The 16,371-nt window shown below is 42.1% G+C and overlaps 1 protein-coding gene across 1 annotated transcript in view; it reads right to left on the bottom strand.

Annotated features, from left to right (window-relative positions):
* The window catches only part of zdhhc1 (zDHHC palmitoyltransferase 1), a 118,176-nt gene that overhangs the window by 39,164 nt on the left and 62,641 nt on the right, over window positions 1-16,371 (bottom strand). Inside the window, exon 10 of the mRNA XM_072518372.1 lies at window positions 15,903-15,988. Coding sequence (XP_072374473.1) covers window positions 15,903-15,988 — 86 coding nt within the window. The remainder of the gene's footprint in view (window positions 1-15,902; window positions 15,989-16,371) is intronic.

Here is a 16,371-nt window from a genome sequence, read left to right as displayed (position 1 = left end):
CTATCCTCTTGACAGATGTTGGCAGGTCTGTTTTCAGCATTTTGTGTTTCTGCGTTACTTTGCTATTGTATGAAGATAAAACGTTATTTGAAATTTGCAATATATACTGTAGTTTACAACTTTTTAACCCATTATAAGTTTTTATGGCAGTGACTTCCATTTAGCAATATGACCCTACAAGAACAGCAGCAGACTTCTCTCTCCTTTTGGCCAGCTTTAAAGAAATTGCTTCAACTTTGCTATTTAATTTTGATTTGATTTATTGTCATATGTACCGAAGTACAGTGGAAAGTATTTTTCTGCGGCCTATTTAACTTCCTTTCATTTTTAAATTAAATTTTGGATTTGTTCATTAACTTCACCCAAAATAATTACTTTGGGAAATGTTTACACAAATTTTGCTGTTCTAATCCACTATCAAACCTTGTTTTTTATTCACTTTCTCCATTTAGGAGTCTCTATTCCACTTGCACCAACTTGTGATTTATACAATGATGCCAGTATTAGAGTACAGTTGCAGACTGTAAAACATACTGACTAAGGTTTGGAAAACACTGGTGTTAACAATTCAACTTCAAATCAATCACTGTAAATCTGCCTCCTGCTTCATCCCCAACCAGTAGATAATTATGAATGTTCCAAGCCCATCACATATATATTGAGCAAGTTGTGAGCCATTTGTTACAGTATTTACTCCAGCCACCAATGTAAAATTATTACCATTTACCTTTCAATTTTTGACTGAGTAGTGAATCTTAATCTTTGCAAAAGAAGTGCACCACAATATTGAAGAATGAAACACTTCTACCCAATGACAGCATAAATCACTGGGCCAAATCTCCCTCTACTTTACCTTCACAATTACCCAAATCCCAAACCTCAGAAGAATTCTCCTTTGTGTAACTGTTGCCATTCTCCAAAATGCTATCCTTGTAATCTCCTTCATCCAACTTACATACCAAAGATTGCATTTACACACATGTTTTGGGGTTGCGAAAAATTGGAAGATTCTGGCCGGGAGTGTTCGGGGTCTTAGCCAGAATAGTGGGTGAGGAGGTGGACCCGGACCCTTTGGTGGCAATATTTGGGGTTTCAGAGAAGCTGGAGCTCATGGAGAGGAGGAAGGCCAATGTCGTGGCCTTCGCCTCTCTGATTGCACTGCGGTGAATTTTATGAAGTGGCGGTCGGCATCGCCTCCCAGGGTAGCGGCTTGGCTGGGTGACCTATACGACTTCCTGCGGTTGGAGACGATAAAATACGAGTTAAGGGGCTCTGCAGAGGGGTTTGAGAAAAGGTGAGGGATGTTTGTGACTGTGTTTGAGGAGCTGTTCAGCGCAAGGGGCGGGGGGGGGGGGGGGGGGGGAGAATTTGTATAGGCTGCATCGTTGATTGCTGGGAAGTATGTTTCCTGGGGTGTTTATGTGTTGTAACCTGTTTTGATACATGTTTGTAATAAAATATATATATTTTTAAAAGATTGCATTTACATTCGGTGGATATTAATGGGAAATTCTTTCTGCTGGGAGCTGTAAAGTTTGCATCAAGATAGCTACTAATTTGCAGGAACAAGCAAAGAATAAAATAATTTGTGAAAAAACAGTTTTAGAATAAAGTAATGAGGTCATTTTGTCAGAACAAAATCAATATTTCGATTCTTTTAGATTCCTAGAATTGATTAAGCTTTTAGTTAGCGTGGGTGCCCTTAGCGCAAATCATTTCCTTCCTTTCCATTTGGTTAATTTGTAATCTTCAGCTGAGTTGGCAGGAAAGCAACTTGCTCCCTGCTCTCCATCAATGCTGATATGATAATGACTGCTAAGAGGTGAGCAAGAAATGAAATGAAAAGAAATGAAAATCGCTTATTATCACAAGTAGGCTTCAAATTAAGTTACTGTGAAAAGCCCCTAGTCGCCACATTCCGGCGCCTGTTCGGGGAGGCTGGTACGGGAATTGAACCATGCTGCTGGCCTGCCTTGATCTGCTTTCCAAGCCAGCGATTTAGCCCTGTGCTAAACAGAGCAGCTCTATGTAAATCTCCCTCCCTGAAGGAACAAATCTTGCCCCCATTCTGCACCTTTCCACAAAATAAACAGAAGATGGGAAGATAATAGATGAGAAATCAGGGGAACAAACCCAGATCTGAATGCAAAAGTGGTGCAATGCATCAATAATTTGTGGAGCCATGCAACATCTCATGAAAGCCAATGCATAATTTATACTCAAGTTTCAGAAATGCAGCTGACAAAGGCAGTGACTTATCAAAGCAATAAAAGTATATTTTACCAATCAGCAAGTCTATTTAAACAAATGTCTGGTTATATAAAAAGATGTACTTTCAATAAACAGCCCAGTCTAAGGTTACGATAAGTTTAGATCAGGCAGTGTTTCTATGTGATACAGAAACACAGCAACTAGAGTGTTTGATTTTGAGCTAAACAAAATACTGGACGAGATCCACTGGCCGCAATATGCTCTCGCACGAGTGCGGTGCGGTCGGTGAATCCCGGGAGAGGTCTCTAACAGACTTCACGCTTCGCTGGATCTACCCAAGTCAGGATCCCGCCAAAACGTGCGTGACCAAATGCCGCATGCCGAGGTTGGTTTAGAACGGACTTCGCCGAACTTACCCGGGATCTATTGGCCTCCCCAGTGAAGCCACAACCAGGCACCGTTTAGCACAGGTCCACACAAAATTAATCAGGCAGAACAGCACCCAGGGGCTTTCCCAGGTCATTGGAGGGCCTGGGTGGCCATGAATAGTGCAGGGTGGTTCCCTGCTGCCCCCCCCCCCCCCCACTGTCAAGGTGCCTGGGTGGCACTGCCAAGCAGATAGGGGCACTGCCCAGGTGCCAGGCTGGCACTGCCAAGGCTCAGGGTAGAGGGGAGCCATATCCATGAAAAGGAGGGTTGGGGTGTATGAGGTGGGGGTCCTGGAAAGGGGGGGGGCTGTATATGGGTGTGGGGGTACCTGAAGAGGGGGGACCCCCAGGTACCCCATAGCGGGGTGTCCTCACTTGGGGGTGTGGGGTAGTGGCCATGTGTGTGTGTGTGGGGGGGGGGGGGGGAGGTGACTTTTCCCATGGGTGGAGAGTGTGGGGGACCCACAAGCTCACTTAGAGATCAAAATGGTGGCTCAACCTCTGAATTCAGCTCCACAATGCTAAGAAAAATTCTAAGTGTGGGCTGAACTCCCCAGGGCCCAAAATAGTGACTGTATCATTGAATAGTGGTGGGGAACTCGCCGGATGAGAAACTCCCTAAAAAACATGCCACAAATTAACTTAGAAATTCTTTGGGAGAACTGCACTCTAAGTGTGAGCTTAACCGGTGAGAAATTCCCCAGGGTCCAAAAAAGTGATTACGTGTCGTTGGATAGTGGTGGGGAACTCCCTTAGAAATTTCTTCTGGAGAATTGCGCCAATTGTATATTGGTGCAAAGAAAAACTACACTATGGTTTATACTTGACTGCATCGTTCATTATTAACAAAAGTAAATTTGTTGTGGCATTTAAAACAGGCAGTCAAGACCAAGTGTAGTCTTTAGGCCAAATGGATGGGAAACATTTTAAATCAATGCATGCAATTCAGCTTCCATTTTAAAATCGTATATTCTGTCTTTGTTTTAATGCAATTTGGAAGCAGAGTTGCAACGTTGGAGTTTTTCAACAGTCCAGGATGAGGAGTGGAGTGGGGCAAAACTGAGGTGCTCCAATGCCAGAGGAAGTGTAATTACAGTGCAACAAGCTTAGTAAGCACTTCCAATATAGATACTAGGAAGGAATAATTTGACCCTGGAAATGTAAATAGAGGTTTAAAAAAAAATACATTGAAGATATTTCTAATAAAGTAATTTGTATGCTGATACAGCAGTATCTGGTTTCTAAATTCAGAAATGACATTTATTTTTTCTGCAGAAAGATATTTACTGAAAATTAAAATGTGTTTTCTGCATGTGACTGATAGCTGCAAACACAGACAGTATCTTTCACCAGAATGGACTGTTTGGAGTAGGATTGAAACACCAACTGTCCTCAAATTTGGAGATTAATTTTGAGACTACTCAAATTATTCCACCTAGATAATCTAAAGAAATTTGTTCCATGTCAAATGAGCATGCTCCAATTTACTGAACTAAATATACCAAGAACTGATGCGGACTTTTCTGATTGGAGGGTTGTGACTAGTGGTGCTCCGCAGGGATCAGTGCTGGGACCTTTGCGGTTTGTAGTATATATAAATGATTTGGAGGAAAATGTAACTGGTCTGATTAGTAAGTTTGCAGGCGACACAAAGATTGGTGGAATTGCGGATAGTGATGGGGACTGTCAGAGGATACAGCAGGATTTAGATTGTTTGGAGACTTGGGCGGAGAGATGGCAGATGGAGTTTAATCCGGACAAATGTGAGGTGATGCATTTTGGAAGGTCTAATGCAGGTAGGGAATATACAGTGAATGGTAGGACCCTCAAGAGTATTGACAGTCAGAGAGATTTAGCTGTCCAGGTCCACAGGTCACTGAAAGGGGCAACACAGGGAGAAGGTAGTCAAGATGGCATACGGCATGCTTGCCTTCATTGGCCGGGGCATTGAGTATAAGAATTGGCAAGTCATGTTGCAGCTGTATAGAACGTTAGTTAGGACACACTTGGAGTATAGTGTTCAATTCTGGTCGCCACACTATCAGAAGGATGTGGAGGCTTTAGAGAGGGTGCAGAAGAGATTTACCAGGATGTTGCTTGGTATGGAGGGCATTAGCTATGAGGAGCGGTTGAATAAACTCAATTTGTTCTCACTGGAACGATGGAAGTTGAGGGGCGCCCTGATAGAGGTTTACAAAGTTATGAGGGGCATAGACAGAGTGGATAGTCAGAGGCTTTTTCCCAGGGTAGAGGGGTCAATTACTAGGGGGCATAGGTTTAAGGTGAGAGGGGTAAGGTTTAGAGGAGATGTACGAGGCAAGTTTTCTTTACACAGAGGGTAGTGGGTGCCTGGAACTCGCTGCTGGAGGAGGTGGTGAAAGCAGGGACGATAGTGACATTTAAGGGGCATCTTAACAAATACATGAATAGGATGGGAATAGAGGGATACGGACCCAGGAAGTGTAGAAGATAGTTTAGACGGGCAGCATGGTCGGCACAGGCTTGGAGGGCCGAAGGGCCTGTTCCTGTGCTGTACTTTTCTTTGTTCTTTGACTTTGGGCCCTCAGTTCCTGACCAAATTACAGTCTCGATCTGAACACTGAGCTGAATTCAAGAGGTGAGGTGAAAGAGACTGCACTGGTCATCAAGGCAGCATTCGATAAGAGTGCGGCATCAACGAGCCCTAGCAAAACTGAAGTCAATGGGAATGGGGAGAAAATTCTCCACTGATGGGACCCAACCATTTTAGCTGCTTCATCTATGACCTTCCCTCCATATTGTCAGAAGTGGGGATGTTCATTGCACAATGATCAGTACCATTTGCAACACATCTGATAAGAATACAATCCAGGTCCAAATGCAGCAAGATCTAGACAACATTCAGACTTGGGCTGATATGTGACAAATGATATTTGCACCATACAAGTGCCAGGAAATAACCATCTCCAACAGGAGAGAGTCCAACCATCCCACCTTGACATTCATTGGCATTACCACTGTTGAATCACCCATTATCAATATTGTGGAGGTCACCATTGACCTAAAAATCAATGGGACCAGACATGTAAATTGTACAGCTACAAGCACAAGTCAGAGGCTGGGAATACTGAGGCAAGTAACTTATCTTCTGAGCCCCAAAGCCTATCCTACAAGACGCAAGTCAGAAGGGCGATGGAATGCTCTCCATTTGCCTGGATGAATGCGGCTTAAGCTCATTATCATATGGGACAAAGCAGCCCACCTGATCAGCACCGAATCCACCAACCTAAATATTCATTCCCTCCACTAAAGTATTATATACAAGATGCATTGTAACTCATTCAGCTTCCTTCAACTGCATCTTCCAAACCCATGACCACAACCTCTACCAGCGAGAAAGACACGGACAACGGACACAAGAAAACACCACCATCTGCAAGTCCCTTTCCAAGTCACACATCATCTCAACTTGGAAATATATCACCGTTCCTTTGTTGTTGCTAGGTCAAAATCCTGGAACACCCTACCCAGCAGCACTGTGGTTGGTCCTACATGAATTGCAGCAGTAGAAGAAGTCAGCTCACCATCACCTTCATAAGGAAATTAGGGATGGGCAATAAATGCTGGCCTCGCCTGTGGCACCCATATTCCATGAAAGAAAAAAAATAATTTTCATTAGCCAATATCCAGTTATTTTCTAGTAAAAAACTCTGATTGGTACCAGAGAGTTCCTGAGCAGCCAATTCATTTGAAGAAATAATCCCAGACCAATATATCAATGGAGTTGACTCTTAACTACCCTCTAAAATGCCGATCAAGCAACTCAGTGAAAGTAATCAGAGATGAACAAAAGCGAATGATGCCCATATTCCATGAAAGAATAAGGAAAACAAAATACTGTTCAGTGACTCTTTAGTGAACTCCAAATGAAGAGTAATTCCAGCTGAAAATCAATTATATTACCAATTAAACATTAGATACTCTGTAAAAATAATGCCTATTACATACCGATTATGTTGTTGTCTAAGCTACATAGAACAGAGCGAAGTTAATCATTACATTACTTTCTACGATTAAACTAGAATGGTTATGTATGTCAGAGACATGTCTGAACCTGCCAATGGCACACAGAGAATTGATCTAGAGGCAATTGTTTGCAATAAGTAGTGCAGTTTATGGTCTTTCTTTTTTCCATTGGCATAGCATCTTGCAAACAAATAAGAATTTCTTAAAGAAAAAGGAGGGGGCTCCTTACAACCTTAAAATGGATCTTTAAAAATGAAACTTGCAAACATTAGTAAAAATATTCAAAGTATAAGAGAAAGTGGTTTATTTCCAGTTAAGCAAACCTGCACATGGGGCAGCACGGCGGCGCAGTGGTTAGCACTACTGCCTCACGGCGCCACGGTCCCAGGTTTGATCCCAGCTCTGGGTCATTGTCTGTGTAGAGTTTGCACATTCTCCCCATGTTTGTGTGGGTTTCGCCCCCACAACCCAAAAAACAGATGTGCAGGGTAGGTGGATTGGCCACGCTAAATTGCCCCTTAATTGGAAAGAATGAATTGGGTACTCTAAATGTATTTATTTATTTATTTAAAAAAGCAAACCTGCAAGTTCCTTTTCCTCTCTAACAGCATGATGGGTGTACCTACCCCAGAGGCTGCAGTGGTTCAAGAAGGCAGCTCACCACTACCGATGCAAAGGCAATTAGGATTCTGCAGATTCAGATTTGAACATTTCCCCGTGTAGGATTTCCAGCAGTGCCCACGTCCCATAAATTTTTATTTAAACATTAAAAAAAAAAATTCTCCTCCTTTTTCACATTTTCTCCCAAATTTGCACCCACCAACAATAAACAATAAACTGTAACGAATATAATGCCAATCCCCATATCAACAACAATCCCATCCTCTGACCAAACCCTCAAACAATTGCCCGCATGTTAACATAAACAAATAACAAAAAGGAATCAGGAATCCCCATAGTCACCATTAACACATACAGTCCCCCCCAATGTTTGATGTTATCAAATTCTTGAAAGTGCATAATGAATAACGCCCATGAATTGTAGAACCCCTCCATCCTTCCCCTCAGTTCAAACTTAACCTTCTCAAGAGTCAAGAATTCCAACAGGTCCCCCCCGCCACGCCAGGGCGCAGGGTGGAGAGGTTGATCTCCACCCCAACAGGATCCACCTTCGGGCGATCAACGAGGCGAATGCTACAACATCTGCCTCCGCACCTGTTTCCAAGCCCGGCTGGTCTGACACCCCGAATATGGCCTCCCGAGGGCCCGAGTCCAGTTTCATGTGCACCACTTTAAAGGTTACCCTAAAAACCTCCTTCCAGTAATCCTCCAGCTTTGGACAGGACCAAAACATATGAATGTGATTTGCGGGTTACCTCGGCAACATTCACACACATCTTCAACCCCCTCAAAGAACTGGTTCATCCTCGCCCTTGAGACGTGTGCTCTATATACCACCTTCAGCTGTATCAGCCCCAAACTCGCGCACGAGGTGGAGGTGTTCACTCTCCGGAGCACAACAGAACCCCACCTCCATACCCTCTCCCAACTCTTCCTCCCACTTTGCTTTGATCCCTTCCAGTGGTGCCTTCTCCTCTTCCAAAATAAAACTGCCGACTCTATCCCCTTCTCCAGTCCCCGTTGTCAGCACCTCCTTCAGCAATGCGGAGGCCGGCTCCACCGGGAAGCTCTGTATCTCCTTCCTGGCAAAATCTCGAACCTGCATGTATCTAAACATTTCCCCTGCTCTAGCCCATTCTTCATTCCCAGCTCCTTCAATTCTGCAAACTGGCCCCCAAGAAACAAATCTTTTAGTGTCTTAATCCCCTTCTCCTCCCATTTCCGAAAATTTCCGTCCCATTTCCCTGGCTCAAATCTGTGGTTCCCCTGAATCAGCATTTCCCTTGACCCTGCCCCCAACCCGAGGTGTTACGAAACTGCCTCCAAATTCTCAATGAAGCTATTATTACCGGACTCCCTGAGTATTTCCCCGGGCCATTGGGAGCGGCGCTGTTGCTAGCACCTTCAATCCCGACCCCCTACGCAAACTCTCCTCCATTCTGACCCACTGGGAATCAACCCCTCTGACCCAGCTCCGTACCTTCTCCACATTCGCCACCCAGTAATAATACATCAGGTTCGGAAGACCCAAACCCCCTGCCTGCCTTCCCCTCTGTTGCAGAACCTTTCTAACTCTGGCCACCTTCCCTCCCCATACAAACGAGGTAATCATTCCTTCAATCTTTCAAACAAATGCCTTTGGCAGGAAAATCAGCAGGCATTGGAAAATAAACAGTAATCGCGGCAACACGTTCATTTTAACCCCTGTACTCGACCCGCCAGTAACAGAGGGAGACCAGCCCACCTTGCCAGATCAGCTTTCACTCTCCCCACCAAACTATAAATGTTGTACCTACGGAGCACCCCCCCCCCCCCCCCACCCCACTCTCGAGCAATCTGCACCCCCAGGTGTCTAAAGTGAGTCCCTGCCCTACGGAATGGCAGCCCCCCCCACCCATGCCCCCACCCCCGGCCGAGACACCACAAAATACTCACTCTTGTCTAGATTTAATTTGTACCCCGAGAAAGACCCAAACATCCGAAGCAGCTCCAACATTCCCCCTATTGACACACTCGGTTCCGGCATGTATAACAACAAGCCATCAGCATACAAGAACACCCCATGTTCTAATCCCCCCCCCCCCCACACTATCCTTTTTCATTCCCCCGAACTTCTAAACGCGATGGCCAACAGCTCAATCGCGAGTGCAACCCATAAATTAATTTCAAAAAGGTTTCTCTTTCAAAAGCTGGAAAAAAGTACATGCTTTCGTAGTCCTCACAGTAACCTAGATTTAGATTATACTTATACTTGTCTATGGGCTTCTTAGCATTTCTCCGCCAGACCAAATTAGGTACAATGTACGCAGGCTTAAAAAGCCTCATGGACAATTGAGTTTCTTTGCGAATGTTTCCTAACACCTATTTAGATGACTGGAAAGGGCCATTAGAAGGATAATCCATCAGTTTCTTCACAACACCATTTGGCATGACCAAATACATGAAACACATGGTAAAAGTTTCTTGTCATTCTGGAATTTCACATCATCCTAGAATTGTATCTCAACCCAGTTATTTCTTTCAAGAATGAATTTTTCCCATGAGCGGCACGTTGGTACAGTGGTTAGTACTGCTGCCTCACAGCGTCAGGGACCGGGTTCAATTCAGTCCTTGGGTGACCTTCTTGATGGGGTTTGCACATTCTCCCCATGTCTGCGTGGGTTTCCTCCGGGTGCTTCGTTTCCTCCCACAGTCCAAAGGTGTGCAAGTTGGTGAATTGGCGGTGCTAAATTGCCCCTTAGTGTCTAATGGTCAGGTGGTGTTGCTAAATTGCCCCTTAAGTGTCCAATGGTCAGGTGGTGTTATGCGGTAATGGGGATAGGCTGGGGGATTGGGCATTGTGGGATGCTCTTTTGGAGGGTCAGTGCAGACTCGATGGGCTGAATGGCCTCCTTCTGCACAGAAGGGATGCTGTGATTCTGATTCAGTGAATTTATCTTTCTAAAGCAATTAGATAATTAGGGTTAGGGTAGCACGGTAGCATACTGGTTAGCACAGTTGATTCACAGCTCCAGGGTCCCAGGTTCAATTTCCGGCTTGGGTCACGGTCTGTGCGGAGTCTGTACGTTCTCCCCGTGTGCGCGTAGGTTTCCTCCGGGGTGCTCTGGTTTCCTCCCACAGTCCAAAGATGTGCGGGTGAGGTGGATTGGCCATGCTAAATTGCCCTTAGTGTCCAAAAAATGTTAAGTGGGGGTTATTGGGTTACGGGGATAGGGTAGATACGTGGGCTTCTGTAGGGTGCTCTTTGTAAGAGCCGGTGCAGACTCAATGGGCCAAATGGCCTCCATCTGCACTGTAAATTCTATGATTCTATGATAATGCTCAAATCTGTGAAGTCCCAGGTTGGGGACGGTAAATAGAAAGGCTCTATTGAACAAAAGGGAATTGTTGAAATGTAACAACCAAGAAATATGAAAAAAAATGAAATGCCTATTGGTATATTTATTATTAAAATCTCAAATGTAATTTAGTATCTAATGTGATAGGGTACCCACCCAAACTTTATTTTCATGGGTTATTTGGAATCTTTGGAATCATTTATCAAGATTAGATTTAAGCTCTGATTGATATGCAAATATCTAAAGCCACTGATATAAAATCAATTTTACATTTCTGATTGAGGAGTTATGCAGCAATAGAGTGACAGAGTTTTAAAGCAGTCCTTTTGCAACCTCCAAGGCCACAAAATTCAAACATGATAAGTACAAATAGGACTGAGTCACCTGGTTCAGAAGCCACACATGCTCCTATGTTGGGCAACCCAGCTCTATGGAAATACTTCCCATAAGTAGAGAACACCATTCTCAATACACGTGCTTGATGTCTGTCTAAAATATCTGGCAAATTGTCATTGTTGCCTGGAATTATCATCCAAAGTGCAAATTCAGAATATAGAATCAAGTTTTTGCCATTTGCTATGACAGAGTAAAGGGTGGCTGTGACCATTGTTATGTCAAGTTATGCCTAAAACCATTATTTGGTCCTGTCATAATCATTTGCAAGTATCTGTTACACTTGCAAACTTCAGATTCCCTCGAAGTGTTTCAGCTCAGAGTAGAACTGTCCAGAACAATTAATGGTTGTAACTCATCATCAATCCATTATCTAATATTGGGGTGATAATCTTTTGGCAGGCACAGGCTCAATCCTGCCCAGACAAGATAAATATAGATGGGGAAGGCCAATTTGGTCCATTTAAGTTCTTCCTACCAGGAGAAACATATTTCCCCATCACAGAATATATGAAAGAGTAGACATTCAGCCCCCTAGCCTGCTCCACCATGTAATAAGATTATGGTTCATCTGATGGTATCAAATCTGTATTCCACCTACCTCCAATTGTAATGATATGTATTGTATTGACTGGGACGTAAAGAGTTAACAAGTTAATGATAATGCTTCTTACCACTAGAGGGAACCACATAACAGTCATATATATATATATATATATCTATCATGTGACTTTGGGGAACCGGGGAGTTAGAAGGCAGTTAGAAGATGGTCAGGCATAGGAGCAGTTGTACTTGAGAGTTCTGTGGTTAGAGATAGCATAGTTTCATATAGAAACCTTCTACTTTAGGAATGTGAACAAATCTTCACATTCACTTTAGGAATGTGAACAAATCTTAAGATTTGTTCACATTCCTAAAGTAGAAGGTAGTGTAAATAAATTTATTGTTTTGTTTGTTAACAAAGCTTTGTGTTCTTTATTCAACACTTCGCATCCAAGTAAAGCAAAATAGAGAACACATGATTCCAGGAGTGGAAATATTATAGTACCACATTACAACATGGTACCAGGACTGGTTCTAGAGTAGAATAGTCAGGTTTAGGGAGAAAGAAAGAATCTCTCTTTGAAGAAAGACAAAAATGTTTCAAACAAAACTCAACCAGACTCCAGCAGCAACAATCAGACTCGAAGAGCAACAATCAGCAGCATCGCAAAAAAGAAATACCCAGCCGAAGCTTCATGGACAGTCTACAGAGTCCAAAGTAATTCAGGACATCGGGTAATGTAGATGCGAACTGGAAAATTTTCAAACAAAGGTTTGAACAGTACATCTCAGCCTCAAACCTGCGTGCAGTCAGCAAGAAGCAAAAGATTGCGCAGGCTATAGAAGTGTATAACTCATTCCACTTTGAGAATGAAGTTGAAAAAAATAAGTTTGATATGGTCATTGAATAATTTGATAGCTATTGTAAGCTTAAAAGAAAAGAAACGACTGCAAAAGCAACAAAACGTTAGGCTGGAAGATTCTATTAAAATGTCCCGTGCGAGTAAAGCATCTGAAAATAGGTGTTCTGAAATGTTGAATTGGGAAAGTAACGCGAAACATTTTGCCTCCGTTGAAGCTGTGGAGCAGCTAGAAATTCAGCACACTGGAAAAGGCGGCCAGTTTGCTCAAGTGCACTTGAAAAAAAAGCTCCGCTTCGGAAGTTGGGCATCTGACATGCATAGTTAAAGAAAAAACACGATTCGGATGTTGAACTTTGAAAAACGAGCGCACTCTGGACAACGATCGATTTGCGCATGCTCAATGGAAGTTTGCGCATGGCGTCACGAACATGATGACGTGTAGACGCTGTGGCCACGCCCACTTAAAGAAAAAATGCCTGCCAATCGGAAAACGATTCTTAAACTGCAACAAACGGAATCATTTTGCCTCGCAATGCAGAACATGGATTAAATTTAACGAACAGCTGAACAAGACATTAGCAGCATCGAACAACCAGTTTTCAGCATGAAAAAAGAGCATTTTCACAAATCTAAAAATAAAGAATATAAAGAACACCTGATCGATTTGAACTGATAGCTTGTTATTTATGTACCACACTACCACAGTGAAGACTGAGTACAGACTCAGCTTGTGGATTGTAAAAAGTTAAGAAATTACATAGACATAGAACATACAGTGCAGAAGGAGGCCATTTGGCCCATCGAGTCTGCACCGACCCACTTAAGCCCTCACTTCCACCCTATCCCCATAACCCAATAACCCCTCCTAACCTTTTTGGTCACTAAGGGCAATTTATCATGGCCAATCCACCTAACCCGCACGTCTTTGGACTAGAGGGAACTACAGAACAGTCATATATATATATTATATATGACTTTGGGGATTCGGGGAGTTAGATGGCAGTTAGAAGATGGTCAGGCATAGGAATGTTGTACTTGAGGAGTTCTGTAGCTAGAAATAACAGTTTAATATAGAAACCGTCTACTTTTGGAATGTGAACAAATTTTAGTAGTGTAAATTTTGTTTGTTAACAAAGCTTTGTGTTCTTTATTCAACAGTATGCATCCAACTAAAGCAAAATAGAGAACACAACACCGATAACATATCATAGAGCCCCTACAGTGGAGAAGGCCATTTGGCCCATTGAATCTGCACCGACCCTTTGAAAGAGCACTCTACCCAGGTCCGCACCCTCGCCCTATCCTGTAACCCCATAACCTATTCTGCACATCCCTGGACACTAAAGGGCTATTTAGCATGGCCAGTTCACCTAACCTGCACACCTTTAGACTTTCTTATCCCCTTGCTTACCAAGAATCTATCCGCCACTGTTGTAAAAATATTCAAAGATTTTGCTTTTACCATCTTTTCAGGAAGAGAGTCCCAAAAACTCATGACCCTCAAGAGAAAACATGGACTCATCTGTGTTTTAAATTGTTGACCCCATACCTTGTTAAGTGACCCCATTTCTAGATTCTTCCACAAGAGTAAACATCTTCTCTACATCCACCCTGTCAAGATCCCTCAAGATCTTACATGTTTCAATTATGTCACCTCTTACTCTTCTAAACTCCAGCAGAGACCAGCCTAGCCTGTCCAATCTTTCCTGATTATACAACACATCCATTCCAGGTATTGTCTGGTAAACCGTCTCTGAACTGCGTCCAATGCATTTACATCCTTCCTAAAATAAAGTGACCAATACTATACACAGTACTTCTAATGTGGTCTCATTAGTGCCATTTACAACTGAAGCATAACTTCCGTACCTTTGTATTCAATTCCCCTCACAATAAATGATAACATTCTACTAGCTTTCCTCATTACTCGCTGTATCTGCATACTAGCCTTTTGTGATTCATATACTAGGACATCCAGATTCCTCTGCACTTCAGAGCTCTGCAATCTCTCACCATTTAGATAATATGCTCATATTTTATTCTTCCAGCCAAAATGGGCACTTTTACATTTTCCCATATCATACTCCATTTGCCAGATCTTTGCCCCTCACTTAACCTAACTTAACTTATCTTTTTGCAGCTACCTTATATCGTCTTCACAACTTACTTTCCTACCTATCTTTGCGTCATCAGAAACTTTGGCAACTATCCTTTCATCCAAGTCATTTATATAAATTGTAAACAGTTGAGGTCCCAGGACTGATCCCTGCAGCACATCACTCGTTAATTCTTGCCCTTGAAAAAAGATCCATTTGGGAAAAAGAGGGTTCAACGCAAATTATATTTAGGGATGATCATGTTTATCACTTAACAGAAGGAGAGGTATGCATTAATTCAGGTTTGGGGAAAGAAATAATCTTAACTGTGCTGTTTGACTAAAAATGAACTTTATTGGGAGGTGTTAGAAGGCTAGCCCTCAAGTTAATCATTGACCCTTGTCAAACATCAGTTCATACAACTTTCCTATGTGATAAATTCACAATGCAGTTGTATTTTGTTCAAGAAATATTTTACAATGAGTAATTCTGTAGCAAAATGTTGGTAAATTTGTATAGTCTTTCACGTAGACGATGTCACTTTAAAAACATAATTGAATGATGAGCTCGTTCATACTAAAGCAAAAAATGTACACTTCTAACTCAAGGCTAATTTGGTTGAAAATAGTGCAATATTTATTCTAAATACAGCTTGCACAATAATGTATGACAACCTACCTAATACTCGCCTGACAGGAGAAAATAAATCACATTTGAAAGCATTTACACTTTTAATTTATCGGTATCGGACTTTGATGGCATCTCCATGAAATATTCCATTCATGATGTAGTCCAAAATTAACTCACTTGGAAAAATATAAATCACAGCTGAAAGTCCACAGCATGAATCATTTATATCTCAATGGTGTACAAAATGTGTGATTTTGGATACCTTACTGGGTATAATGTGTATATTAAGAGTCTATTACCTCACATACCAACGAACAAAAAATAAACCAACATACAAGAAATGGGCATAATCATTATAGCATCTCACAGCACAGGCAATTTGCATTTACATCATGCATTGACCAAGCAACATGTTGAGCAAGAGACATCACTGGAGTGTTCAGAACAGATAGGATGGTCCAACCTCCTGAGAACCAAATTAATGCCCTCCCACAGAATAAGTTACAGTATTAGCCACCACTGACTCACCTGTAAAGCAGTCTCAATTATTTACAACCTCCCAGTCAGATTAATTTCTTATATATACTGCCAATAACCAAGTTTCATCATTTTGTCTTTGGAATTGTAATTTAATTGCAAATTAATACAAAGATTTTAGTTGATCAGCTTATTTAAATGGGAAATTTGCTTTCTGAAATATTATATATTTAATGTGGCGCTTCCATTAATTGTCCTGAATTTTATTTGGGAAATAAATTTGGAATGAGTACTTACTCCTTTGTCAATGACACTGTTAATGAGGTACCTTCGAACAGAATTCCATTATCTGTGTATTCAAGAGATTCTGCACTTCCAAAATTCTGGAAAAGATAGAAGTATCCATTTCACATGAGCTTCTGCAGCTGTAGTAAAAAAAATTGTTAAAGGTTTGCTGCTTTCAAGTTATCACCAGCATCATTATTTTATTTTGCCAAATAAAAGTTTATCTTTCTTGATCTCTTCCAGAGTTAGAATGCAAGCAAACCACCACTAAGAAAAAATACTTTATTGCTTCTATTTCCCAGATGGGTTGGTGTGTAAACATACCATCAGAGTTGGCAAAAGACCACAAGGATCCCAGGTAGTGTTATCTGACCTCATTGCACTTACAGTAACCTCTGATGGAATATGCACATATGTGGATGGCAGGTAAAATCAGAGCTAGGTTTGGCTATAATAATTTCTCTAGATTCACCTTTAAGAA

Source organism: Scyliorhinus torazame, chromosome 10 (assembly GCF_047496885.1).
Source record: "Scyliorhinus torazame isolate Kashiwa2021f chromosome 10, sScyTor2.1, whole genome shotgun sequence".
Classification (NCBI taxonomy): domain Eukaryota; kingdom Metazoa; phylum Chordata; class Chondrichthyes; order Carcharhiniformes; family Scyliorhinidae; genus Scyliorhinus; species Scyliorhinus torazame.
This window is presented reverse-complemented; position numbering and strand designations above follow the sequence as displayed.